Raw genomic sequence first — 11,819 nt, 5'->3', positions numbered from 1 at the left:
GGGGGGCAGGCTGGAGCCAGGCAGGGCAGGGAGAGTGGGCAGGGCCAGCGGGGGTCCCACCCCATAATCCCTTCACCCCTCCTCCAGCCCCCTGACCCCTTACTCACCGCCTCTGGAGCCCTGGTGCTGAAGCACGCTGCTTCAGCACCAGGGCGAGGGGCCAACCACGGAGACGCTCTGGCAGCCAGAGTGTCTCCCTGGAGGACCCAGCCTCCGGTTTCCTCAGGGCATGGCTCCACTTCTTTAAACTTTGGTTTTTTTAGACCCCTGGATATCTTTGTACCTCAGACCAAAATTCCAAGAGGTATTGATATAGGGCTAACAGTTAATCTTATAATGGTCCTATGGTCCTAGGCAAGCACATTTAGACAAGAGAGTTTGGTAACACCCAGAAAAAAATAGTGTGTCCAGGCAGTTTGGTAAGTAAGTAATGGATTAATTAGTAGAGAACTTACTTAGATGATACTTATTTAGCTAATAAAGATTTTAGATAAATTATTTAAATTGAACTTATTCAGATAATATTCAGCAGGTGAGGAGAGTTGCTCAGAGCTGCCGTCTGAGAGTTATGTCATTCATTCACTTGTTCATTCTGACTGATCAGCATTGCTTTACATGAACCTCCGCGTTCCAGAGCCAGTTCCAACTACCTCATGCCCCAGAGCCTTCAAAATACACCTGACAAAGGTCACTGGAGTTTATTAAAAAAAAAAAGTCTCTTGCCAAAGAAAGAGCAAGTGCTGGAGACCACTCAGACCAAGGGAAGCTTTACAGCAGTCGTTCTTAACCTTTTTAGTCTCGAGATACCCCTTGTTAGATTCAAGGCACCCTTCAGAAAATTCCAGCTCTTAGTTTTCACTCATTTTTTGTCTGTGCAAAAATAAAAGAGTATTTTTTTCTGTTGTAACGAACTCAGAAAGACCACAATAGGTCACAACGTTTTAACACTATGATTTCCTATTTAAAATCTTTGGGTTTATCTTGTGAATCAAATTTGCACACCTCACGGTTCTACCATTGTGACACCCTGTGGCATCTTTGAAAGGATCTCAGGCACCCCAGGGTGCCGCTGCACCTGAATGAGAATCACGGTTTTTGAGCATAGAGGCACGGCATGGTGAAACCCAACCACAGCAGTTTAGTGAGTGTCAGGAAGAGAATTTTATTAGGCTATGACAAGTTTATGCCAGTTCCATCAATTTAATAATATGTACCATCAAAACCCTGTTCTGCCAGAATGCTGCCACCTACACTAGGGCTTTCTGGGTATAGAAACACTGCTAACAAGAATTGCTCCCACTCACCAACTGTTATCCTACTGGGAAATGCTTCTAGTGTAGGTAAGACCTGATGCAAATGCTTAACTTTCCACACACGTGTTGTCCCATGAGATTACTTACATAAGTGTTTGCAAGTGTATTACTTTAATATTTGTTTCTCTGAATACAAAGAAGTATTAGCCTGTATACTTTGTCTCACATAACAGTCTTTTGTCCTAAATGCCACATTTTTTGTCAGAATGGGTATAATTAACGATTATTTTGTTAATAATAATCATAATAATGTTTTATAACATGTTAAAATAATATATTCCTAAAGGCCAAAAATTTAAATTTTATATTTTCTTGAAATAGAACTTTGAAACCACCTCAGTTTCTGTAGAGCGATACTGAAATAGGTTTTCTGACTGTATTAGGGTCAGCTGGACAGCAAAGCAAATAGAATTTGGATCATTAGGAGTCAGCACAGACCTAGTTCATACAGAGTTCCTGATCATAACAGAGAGCAAGTTTGATTTTTAGAGCATAGATCTTGCACTTATCAGGTTGCCATAGACTTCTATCTTTCATGTTTCCTCTGGTTGACTGTATAATCAATGCATGACACATGTTATGCCTTCTTTCAGATCCAACAACTTCTACTTAGCTATGTTGCTGTTTATGTTGTTCCTATGCATGTTACCAACAATTTTTGCTATTGCCAGATACAAGCCATCTTTAAGCTGTGGTCCATTTAGGTAAGTTCAACTGAAATAATAAAAACTTCAGTGATTTAATTTCCTTTGCCTCAATAAATGTGTTGGCTTCTATGCGTATAGTCCTGAATTACCGATCAACAGAGGTTCATAAGTGTATTTATATAATATCTTACTCAGATCAAAATGCTCCCATTCCACAATGAACTATATTACTATAATGGAGTCTCTGAATCCAGTCTGCTCCTCTGTTTAACCACTGCAGAAATATTGATGTTACCTGTGTAATTCAGTTGTCATATGGTTGCATGATGTAACGTAACATAGTGCTGTATATTACAAGTCAAAGTATCTGTGAACATCAAAAACAAGGAGTCTCAAGGAAGGCACCTATAAATGGGTGGTAAGTAGTGAATATTCAGGTCACATTCTAAGAATAAAAACCCGGACACCTTCACCCGAGTAATTTCTATCATTGAGTTCAATAGGGGCTGTATTTGTCCTGTATAGTCTTCCATTAATCTTGTTGTTTATTAAATGTAATGTTGATTTCAAATGATACACGCTGAGAATTTGCTTAGAGTTCAATTTAACTTTTTTCTCCCTTAGTGGACAAGAAAAAATATATGATATTGTGTCTGAAACGATTAAAAGTGATTTCCCTGTATGGTTCAACGCAGTGCTTACTTATGTCAGCAGTCCTGTAGTTGTTCTCCCTGCATTATTACTTCTGTTGTAAGTACTTTACTGTCTATAGTGATGATGCTTATTAGTGCTCTGCCCACCCATGATTAGTCAAATTTTAAGTGTGGTGAGAAAATATTTTGGGACAGTTGTTTTATACATTATATCTGAGAAATCTAATTGCATGTGTGGAGTAAGAATCTGGTGGGAATAGGAGCATGTTGAAAGCATTCTATTAAATTTTAAAAGCAACACCTCCTCCTTCAGTTGGTTTAACTGGAATAGTATAACTTTAAAAATGAATGGCACAATATGGTCATTTCATCTTCAGTCTCACAGGAGTCAGTCTTTAATTTAAGGAGTAAAATCTGGCATGAGTAATCTACCAGATACCAACAGGGATAGTTAAGTGCCTGGGACAAAACTAATATAACTAAAAATTATTTGCCAGCCGCCTGGAAGCTGGGTTTGCTTTCCTGGGTTGTAATAGCAAACTTACTACACAGTGTCAAATTTTGGCCTTCCAGGAGCTTTCAAGCCTCCTTTTTCTCCCTCAGGAACTACTCAGCAACCAGACTTCCCTTCCTGGTCTGTCAGTAGTTCAGTATGTGATTGCAAACAGAATTCAACCCGTTTCACAAAGCTACCTAATCATCCTGATTACTGACATGATAAATCAATTACCAAGGCTTGTGCCCAAGTGTTAATTTAATATAGTTTTCTACAGACTCTCCACTGGATGTCTTTTCCACCCCATTTCCTAAGTAAATTATCGTATCTTCTCTTAGCTTTGAATTCTTTGGATACAGTAGTAAATAGGATTCTATGTTGCATAAGTCAGTAAAGACTTCAGTCCAATATTCAAATCTTTCTACAGGCCTTACTAATCAAAAGGAGCCAAGCAAATATTTATTTGTTGCATTTCTCTCTTAAGGTGTTAATCCTGTAAAATCATACCTAGCTAACCTGAAGCATTTGAGTAACTTAATTGACCAAGTGTTAAACATGAGTTTAAACATAAACATGAAGTATCTGAAGGATCAGGGCCCTACAACTAACATTTGAGATCACTGTTAGTCAATATGGCTAGGTACAGACATTTAAAAAGCCTGAGGTGGAATTGATCTAAATGATCTGTTTTCTGTAAGTGGGGAAGTTTAGATCAGTAGTGAACACAATATACATTCGCTCTTTAGTGGGGGACAAATCTTAAACCAGGTTCCAACATTTTTAAACCACTTTGTGTGTGCTGAACTTCTGTTCTGTTGCAGCTTTATAGACTGGTTTGTGTGTCAAACTTCTGTTCTGTTATGGGAACAGCCCAGTTTCTGATCACTTTTATGTAAAAATGTAATGTCTGTATCTGGCCAATGATATTAAATGTAATTTATTACATATCATACAAACACAGTCCAGCTGTTACTCTTCTGAAACGAATGTAGGTGCATTAGACTAAACATGAGGATTGCAATGTAGCATTGGTGTCTATTACCAGTGTCCTTGGTCTGGAGGCTGGGGTTATAAGGAGTGGAGAGATCAAAGTAACAAAGCATCCTATCTTTACTGTCTAAAGCACATTTAATGTATGAATGTACAGTAGATCCTGTGTGCCTAATTTTCCTATCCTTTGCATTGCTGTGACCCATGGATTTCAATGAACCTCTGATTTTCACTACTAAGAGTGAGAGGCCTAGTAACTACAAAATGGCTTTGAGCAGAGGAAGCTAGGTATAATCCACTAGAGTTCAAAGCGGCACTATTATTACAAGTAATCTGTCAGGAAAGGAAAACAGTTACAGGCCTTTCCCTTGTCATCCACTGGTGATTGGTTTTTGCTACCCTCATCCTTCTCTTGGTAAAGCCAAGGAGCCCTACCATTTTTTTGCTGGATATCTGGGCAGCAACTGTGCTGTTTAGCATGTTAACAACACTGGCCCAACTGAGGCTGGCACTGAGGTTGGCTTCAGGACCCTTTGATCATTGATGAGGAAAGTGACTCAAAAAAGTTCTTGAAAAAACACAACCACAACATTATTTCCCCTAAGGGCACATAGAAAAGAAAGCAGAAGATAAAATAACAAGACAATAACATGCCAGAGTCTTATGTAAGCTTTATCCTTTCCTTGCAATTCATGAGGTAGTTCTACCTATCCCAGGCATCCCTATTCCTTGACTGGAGGAGATTGAAAACCTCTTCAGCATCCCTTAAGGATCTCTCTGACCTTTCCTGCTGCCTGCTTACCCCTTCCTCACTTATACTGGGGTCTTTAAAATGATTGAGTACCTCTTTGATCCTAGCTCCCAGCCTTGGATGGAGCCAAGCATTTCCCAATGAATTGCATCTCCCACTGTTCCCTTGAGGCTCCTTGGCATTCTTTCTGATGATACCCTATCTCGGTCAGTGTTTTGTTTCTATCTAATAATCTCCCTTAGCTTAACTCTGTCCAGAGAGGCAGGATAATACCAAAAAGGTAAACTGAGGTATAGCAAACAGTCACAAAACATACTAAAGTTTTTTGTGCCCTGGCGACTATGTCTCTTTTCAATATGTATTACCCTTCAAGATGTGCATTAGCGCCATAGCATTCTGTGTTGTACTGTCTATGACACATAGCCTTAATATTTTTTAAGTTCAGCTTAACTCCAAGCAGCTCTAATTTACCCACATCCTCAACAAGAATTAAGTTACAGATGTTGAAAGAGAAGACAGAATAATGTCTCAGTTTGCCTGATTTAGCTTCTTTGTGCAATACTGAAAATGCAGAGCCAGATTCTCAGCTGGTGTGAAGCAGAAAAAGCCATCTGCCTTGAGTGTATTAAATACACAGGAGAGAGGGGTTTTCTTCTATACCAAATGAAGGCACAAATGAAAATAGTGTACGTACAATTTACCATCCTGGAAAGTGTTTCATGTCACCTCTCTGCTGTGCAGTGGAACTCCACTGATTTGATTAAGTTGGTTTCACCATCAAAAAACAGCTGAAGATCCCTGCCCCAGTGCAAATAAAAACCTGGAAATTAATTTAAATCTCCTTCCATTTCTATAATCTCTGAGACCTTCTGATGATAAACTTCTAGAAATGTTTCCAGTGTGATTCATGACAATTCACTGTTCCTCTCTTCCAGCATGCTAATTTATTACCTTCAGAGTATTGCAAGGTCATTAAAATTCACCAACAATCAACTGAGACTGCAGATCCAAACTGTAAGTACTGACTGAAAGCATTTATTGTGTTCTAGCTGGTGGTTTTTCAGCAAAGTACTAACTTTGATTAAAATGTTAAAGTTGATTTAGGATAGATATTAAGATGAACTTTCTCACGAGGAGGGTAGGAAAGCAGTGAAACAGGTTACCCAGAGAGGCTGTGGAATCTCCATCCTTGGGGGGGTTTTATGGCCCAGCTATTCAAAGCCTTAGATAGTTGGATATAGCCCTAGTTTGAGCAGAGGGTTGGATTAGATGACATCCTGGGGTCCCTTCCAACCTTAATTTTCTATGAGTCCATGATTTCCATGTTTTACGACATGAAACAAATCCTGTATTCATATTTGATGATTTGTTTGCTTTCTAATGCAGAACAAGCTGCTCGTTATTTATCTTCCTATTTTTATATTTATATACACACACACTTTAGGAGAGAACTGAAGACAAGAAAAAGGTGGTTCAAATGGCAGCAGGTAAGTTGGTGATCTTTGATAAATACAGACATTAAAAAAGGTTTTGATCACTTATATTTAGTCTTTTAGTCATTTTATGTGCAAGAGGCAAAACTGCTTTTTGTTGTATAATTCCAGTTTTAGCATTATATCAACATTAATATTATAGATTTTATGCTGTGAGGACATTCCTATATATTTTATAGGTAACAATAAGTGAGATGTAGATCTTTTGGAAGGCTGTATGTGCTACATTCACAAAAGGACATGGGCAGGATTTAGGCACTTAAGGCATCTTCACACATGCTTTGGGGTGAAGGAGGGGGGCATTGTAAATAGAGTTGCTTTAATTAAAACACCCACAGCATCTCATGTATTCAGCATCCCACGCTTCACAATGGTGGTGGGGGTACTTTAACTGAAGCTCGCTCAACGAGGTTTAGTCAAAGCGCCCTGCCACCATTTTGAAATGTGAGGCAATGAATGCACGTGATGCTGCGGTTGCTGGACCATTCTGATTAAGATGCTCCAGCAGACTCACTCAGTCATGTCTGCTCTGACATGTTCTAATCAGAATGCGGCAGAGCAGGCATTGGGGACATGTATAGGTGCCCTAGGGTTGAAGATTTGAACCTCATAACCCAGTTTAGCTGCCTCTTTAAGTGATTCTTTTAAGCACATAGTTTCCAGTATTAAGATCCTCTGGGTGCCTATAGGTTGGCTTCTAGACATGCCTACATTTGGATAGTACTGAGACTTAGGTGCATAGCCCACAGCTAAGCCCCATCAAAATCTATAAGCTAGGTGTTCCTCCACCTAGCTCATCTGCAAGGCATGAGCTACCAGGTATTCCTAGAGTGTACCTGGACATCAGGCTCTTCAAAGAACATGGTGAAGGTGAGCTGAGGAAATGATGGTGTCGTCTTCTGTGGTTACAATACTGATGCAGGAGACTCAAGTCCAATCCCCTCCCCTGCCTGAGAGGGTTTGAACCTGTATCTCTCATGTCTTACAAATAAATTAGCTAATCATCAAGCTGGAGGGGGGCTTGGGAGGGCCACTTTCATTCCTACTGTTGAAGCTATTCAACATTGTATGGAATAATGAAAGATTGAGTGGTTGAGCAAAAGGGAAAACAAAACTAAGCATAACTCTTTAGTTTAGGGCACTGTTCTAGGAAAGTGGAGACCTGTGTTACAAGCCTTGCTCCAGTAAATGTACAGGAATTTTATATTAAGAAGACTTTTGAGCAAGGATTGGAACCTGAGCCTGCTTAGCGGCGTTGTACCATTTCATAGAATCATAGAAGTCGGGTCAGAAGGGACCTTGTAGATCTTCAAGTCCGACCCCCAGCCTGGGCAGGAGGAAAAACTGGGCTCAAATGACTCCAGCTAGGTAGGCATCAAGCCTCTTCTTAAAGCCCCCCAGGGTGGGTGCCAGCACCACTTCCCTTGGAAGTTGGTTCCAGATCCTAGCCGCCCTGACTGTGAAGTAGTTCTTACGGATGTCTAATCTGAACCTCCTCTTCAACAACTTGTGGCCGTTATTCCTTGTTATGCCAGGGGGCACTAGGGGAAACATGGTTTCCCCTAGCACTGGCAGGCTATAACTGAGCCCCTGTTTTTAAACCAGTTTTAATTGTGAAAGGTTTGATGGCCCTTGTAACAGTCCTTCACTGCGTTTTCTAGCCAGAATCCAGAATCTGGAGGGAAATGACAAAAGACCAGACCAGGAGAGTGATGTCATCAGTCAGGAATCTTCAGTTCGGTCATCAACACCTCGAAAGAACGGCAGTGTCTTGAATTTTGAATCCCCAGTGAACAAAGGCAGCAGAATACAAACCATCTCGCAATCTGTACTACAAGCTGACGTTGCTAGGCCAGCAAATATTACTCCAGCAACTTCGACCCCTTTAACTCCAACTCCCACTGTTCCCAGTATACAGAAACCCAGAGCTGAGCAGGTTGCAAATCGGTAAGGCAGTCTCTTTTAATTCTGAAATAAAATAATTTAGTGAAGCAAAATAGATGCATTGGTAACTAACTGCTGCTAGTAATACATTAGCAGAGTCATTTTTTAAAAGATCCTCTTGTGAGAACTGTTCAGGTTACAGAAAAATGGTAGAGATCACCTTAATTACCTCACTGTCTCAGATAACTACATTTGGATTATAATATGTTTAGGTGGATTCATGAGTTCATGTGCACAGTTAAAGCAAAGAGAGAAAACTTTCCAAATTGTACTCTTATTACTAACAATGTGGATAGGACATCCTTTTCAATATGCCAGATATAATAAAAGCCAGGAATTCTCTGAGGAACATTTATTGATCTCCACATATACAGTTATGTATTTGGGATAGCTTTGTGGTGGTTTCTGGCTCTGATACAGAATATTTCTCTAATATTGGTTATATTGTGAGCCCATTATTCACACTGGACAAGCTGATTATTGAGCCCATTATTCACACTTTTAATAAGAGTATTCTGAGTAAGTGGTTCACGACCTGAATTTAAACTTCTGCCTTATTTTTCTACATCATCTTTTTTAAAAAATGAGCAGGATATTTTCCTATATCACAGGGATATAATGGGGGAAATGTTTTTTGAAATGTTGAAATGCTACCAGGAAGAGTGCCAGATAGGCCCTGATTCCAGTGCAATCAGTTTCTGCTTTAATCATAATATGAGAATTAAGGACTTATGCCAAATTTCCTTTTTTCATTTTTTTTATCCTGCCAGGTATTCAAGTGTTGTACATGGCAGTGCAAGTGATCTCTGTAAAACAAAGCCCTACACTCCTGTGGCTTTCAAAAAGCACGTTGAAGACGTTCACTCTGAGCCTCTCTTTAGAAAAAGCATCCGACAGATAAATCCAGATGCTGTTGGGGCGGGGGCTCCAGTTTTTGTTGGACACAGAGCACACACCACCAGGTATTTTATTGTTAATGAACATGAATCCCGCAAAAAACTTCTCCGTTCCACTTCCCGGCTGCCAAGACATTTCCGAATGGATGAGTCAGGAGACATAATTGAGCTATATCCAAGAAATGTCAGAAGATATGTGGTTCGAACACCACACAGGACATATTCCCCTCACTTCAGTGAAGAGGAGGAAGAAGAGAAGGAATTAAGGAGGGACTTGGTAAACAGATCCCACCGTCCACGTTCACTCTCAGATCTCCGTGCAGCTCCCCGATTTTACATTGGGGAACGTGCTGACAGTCAAATTCTTACTAGCAAGGATCTCTCCAAAGTGCATTACAAGTCCTGGGATGACGGCTTTGAGCTAGAGCTAGAACGGCCCCCACACTCCTACAAAAAGCCACACACAAAAAACGTTGAACTTGATAAGCACTATCCAGAGCATCATGTGAAACCTAAATCCAAGCACAAGCTTGAGCACTCTCTAACCGAGTCAGACTCAATTTCCATTGGCTCTAGCAGTGACCAGCAAAACAGCAGTAATGATCAATACATTCAGGTCATTCACAGTAAAGACAAGTACCCAAAATCTGGGGCAAAGCTTACTAGAAAGAAATCAAAGACTAGTGTTGACCTAAACATGTCTGAACCAAATGAACTGATCTGTTCAAATGTCTAAAATAGTGTGCAACCACTTTTGTTGTGAATGTATGTATTTGCAGATCTTTGGCTGCCATTCGAACCACAGGAGTCTTTTGAAATAAATATGGCACAGAGTCTTCTGAGCAAAACCATACATAATTATTCAAAGGGTAAAGCATTTCTTAGCTTGTTGCTTGGTGTTAATTGTACCCAACTTTAGTATACCATCAGATACAGTACAAAAATCTGTATTTTGCATTATTGCTCATTGCTGTGCTGTAAGATTATATTGTGAAATATAAAAGCATATGAACTAGGGGCACTTTAATTAAACCAATCTAAAAGAGTGTCAGAATAGGTTCGGTTGTGCTTTTTGGCATGTAACATTCCTTGTCACAGGTGAAGATGCTGTAGCTGAACAGAAGGCAGGATAGATATGCACCTTTAAAGAAAATTATATACAGAGAGAGAGAGATGGCACACGAGCTTTCATGACCCCAAGTTCACTTCATCAGGGGCTTATTGTGCTCGCTATATACAGGTTTCCCTTGCTTTGTGCAGGTTCTGTATATGTGAATTCACTCTTATGCGATGACCCTTTTTATGCCAAAAATTCATTATATTCTAGATAAATTCACTCTTACGCGATCGGTATGATGGAAGCCCGCAGTCAGCTGCTTTGTGCAGTGCATTGTGGGAGTGACATGCACCAAAATACAGTCTCCTACGCGGATCTGTTCTCCTCACTTGTTGTCTGCGACACGTGTTTCTGTAGGTGCCATCCCAATTATGGTAGTGCCCTGTGCTTCTGTGTACTCTGCTGTTGGAGAGTACCAAAATTGTCTTGTTAAAGTGTAGAAGTGGGTCTGGGGGTCAGTACAGTCGAGGTCTTGGAATGTATCCCTATTTGTTACATTGTAAAGTGGGTTCCCTTTATGGAAATTCGAGTTGTGTGCCGTTTTCTAGGAACGCATGTACAGCATAAAGCGAGAGAAGCCTGTATTTAGTCTATAAAGTTGCATATCTATGGACCCTTCTGACTCACTTCAGACTAACACAGCTAGTAACTACCGCTCTCTGCTCATAGTTGAATAGCCCAGTCATTATAGGTGACCTATTAGATACTTGGTCCATCTTCCTGCAAGTGCAGGGTTGAGAATGTGTATCACCTGTACATTTTATAGAATTTTGCCCATTTTAGTTTAAAAAACCACTATAGCTCAAAACAGAAATGACGGACTAGATACAGAGATTATGTTCTGGGCCCTGCCTTTTCTATTTGTAGCCTGTCCTGAAAACAGAAGTACTAAACTACTGCAAAATATACGTGCATCGCCTTGTCTTACAGATACATATGTCCGTGACCGGGAGGGATGGAGAAACAGATATATCTATCTCCATCCCTCCCACTCGTGTGTGTACACATGTGCATGCACGTGTGTGTACACATGTGCATGCACAAGTGTTCATGTGTATCCATACCAGGGTATGCACATAGACCCAGATATTACACAGATGGGTGCGCATACACACACCTATATATTTTACTTTAGTACCTGCTTTCAGACCAGAGTGTAAATGGAGGGATGGATATATATGAATGTATGTGTGTGTATGTTATATGTATACATGTAGGTGTGGATAGATGCGTGTGTGTGTGTGTGTGTGTGTGATTCGTTCCATTCACTCCTGTGTCTATCCGTACACCAGCCAGGCACGCACGCACACGCTTGCACACGCGCGCGCGCACGAATCCAAGTGAGGGGGCGGGGCTGACCGCGAACGGCCCCGGATCCGGCGGGGAGTGGGCGGGCCCGGCCGGCGGAACAGGCCCCGGGGCCCAGCTGAGCCCGCCCTGCCCCGCAGTCGCCTGTGGCCGGGCGGCCGCATCAGGCGAGGGGAGGCGCCGGCGTGGGCCCATGGCGCGACTCCCGTGG

The 11,819-nt window shown here is 41.0% G+C and overlaps 1 protein-coding gene across 1 annotated transcript in view; it reads left to right on the top strand.

The window, feature by feature from the left end:
* Positions 1–10,229, top strand: part of TMC3 (transmembrane channel like 3) — a 48,339-nt gene extending 38,110 nt beyond the window's left edge. The window contains exons 17-22 of the mRNA XM_019504106.1: positions 1,907–2,017; positions 2,585–2,710; positions 5,786–5,864; positions 6,295–6,337; positions 8,005–8,290; positions 9,058–10,229. Coding sequence (XP_019359651.1) covers positions 1,907–2,017; positions 2,585–2,710; positions 5,786–5,864; positions 6,295–6,337; positions 8,005–8,290; positions 9,058–9,919 — 1,507 coding nt within the window. The 3' untranslated portion in view covers positions 9,920–10,229. The remainder of the gene's footprint in view (positions 1–1,906; positions 2,018–2,584; positions 2,711–5,785; positions 5,865–6,294; positions 6,338–8,004; positions 8,291–9,057) is intronic.
* The last annotated feature ends 1,590 nt before the right edge of the window (positions 10,230–11,819 follow it).

This window comes from Gavialis gangeticus, unplaced genomic scaffold (genome assembly GCF_001723915.1).
Source record: "Gavialis gangeticus isolate Ggan-Ray unplaced genomic scaffold, GavGan_comp1, whole genome shotgun sequence".
NCBI classification, from domain to species: domain Eukaryota; kingdom Metazoa; phylum Chordata; order Crocodylia; family Gavialidae; genus Gavialis; species Gavialis gangeticus.
The sequence above is the reverse complement of the archived record's forward strand: the minus strand, read 5'-3'. Positions and strand labels throughout refer to the sequence as shown.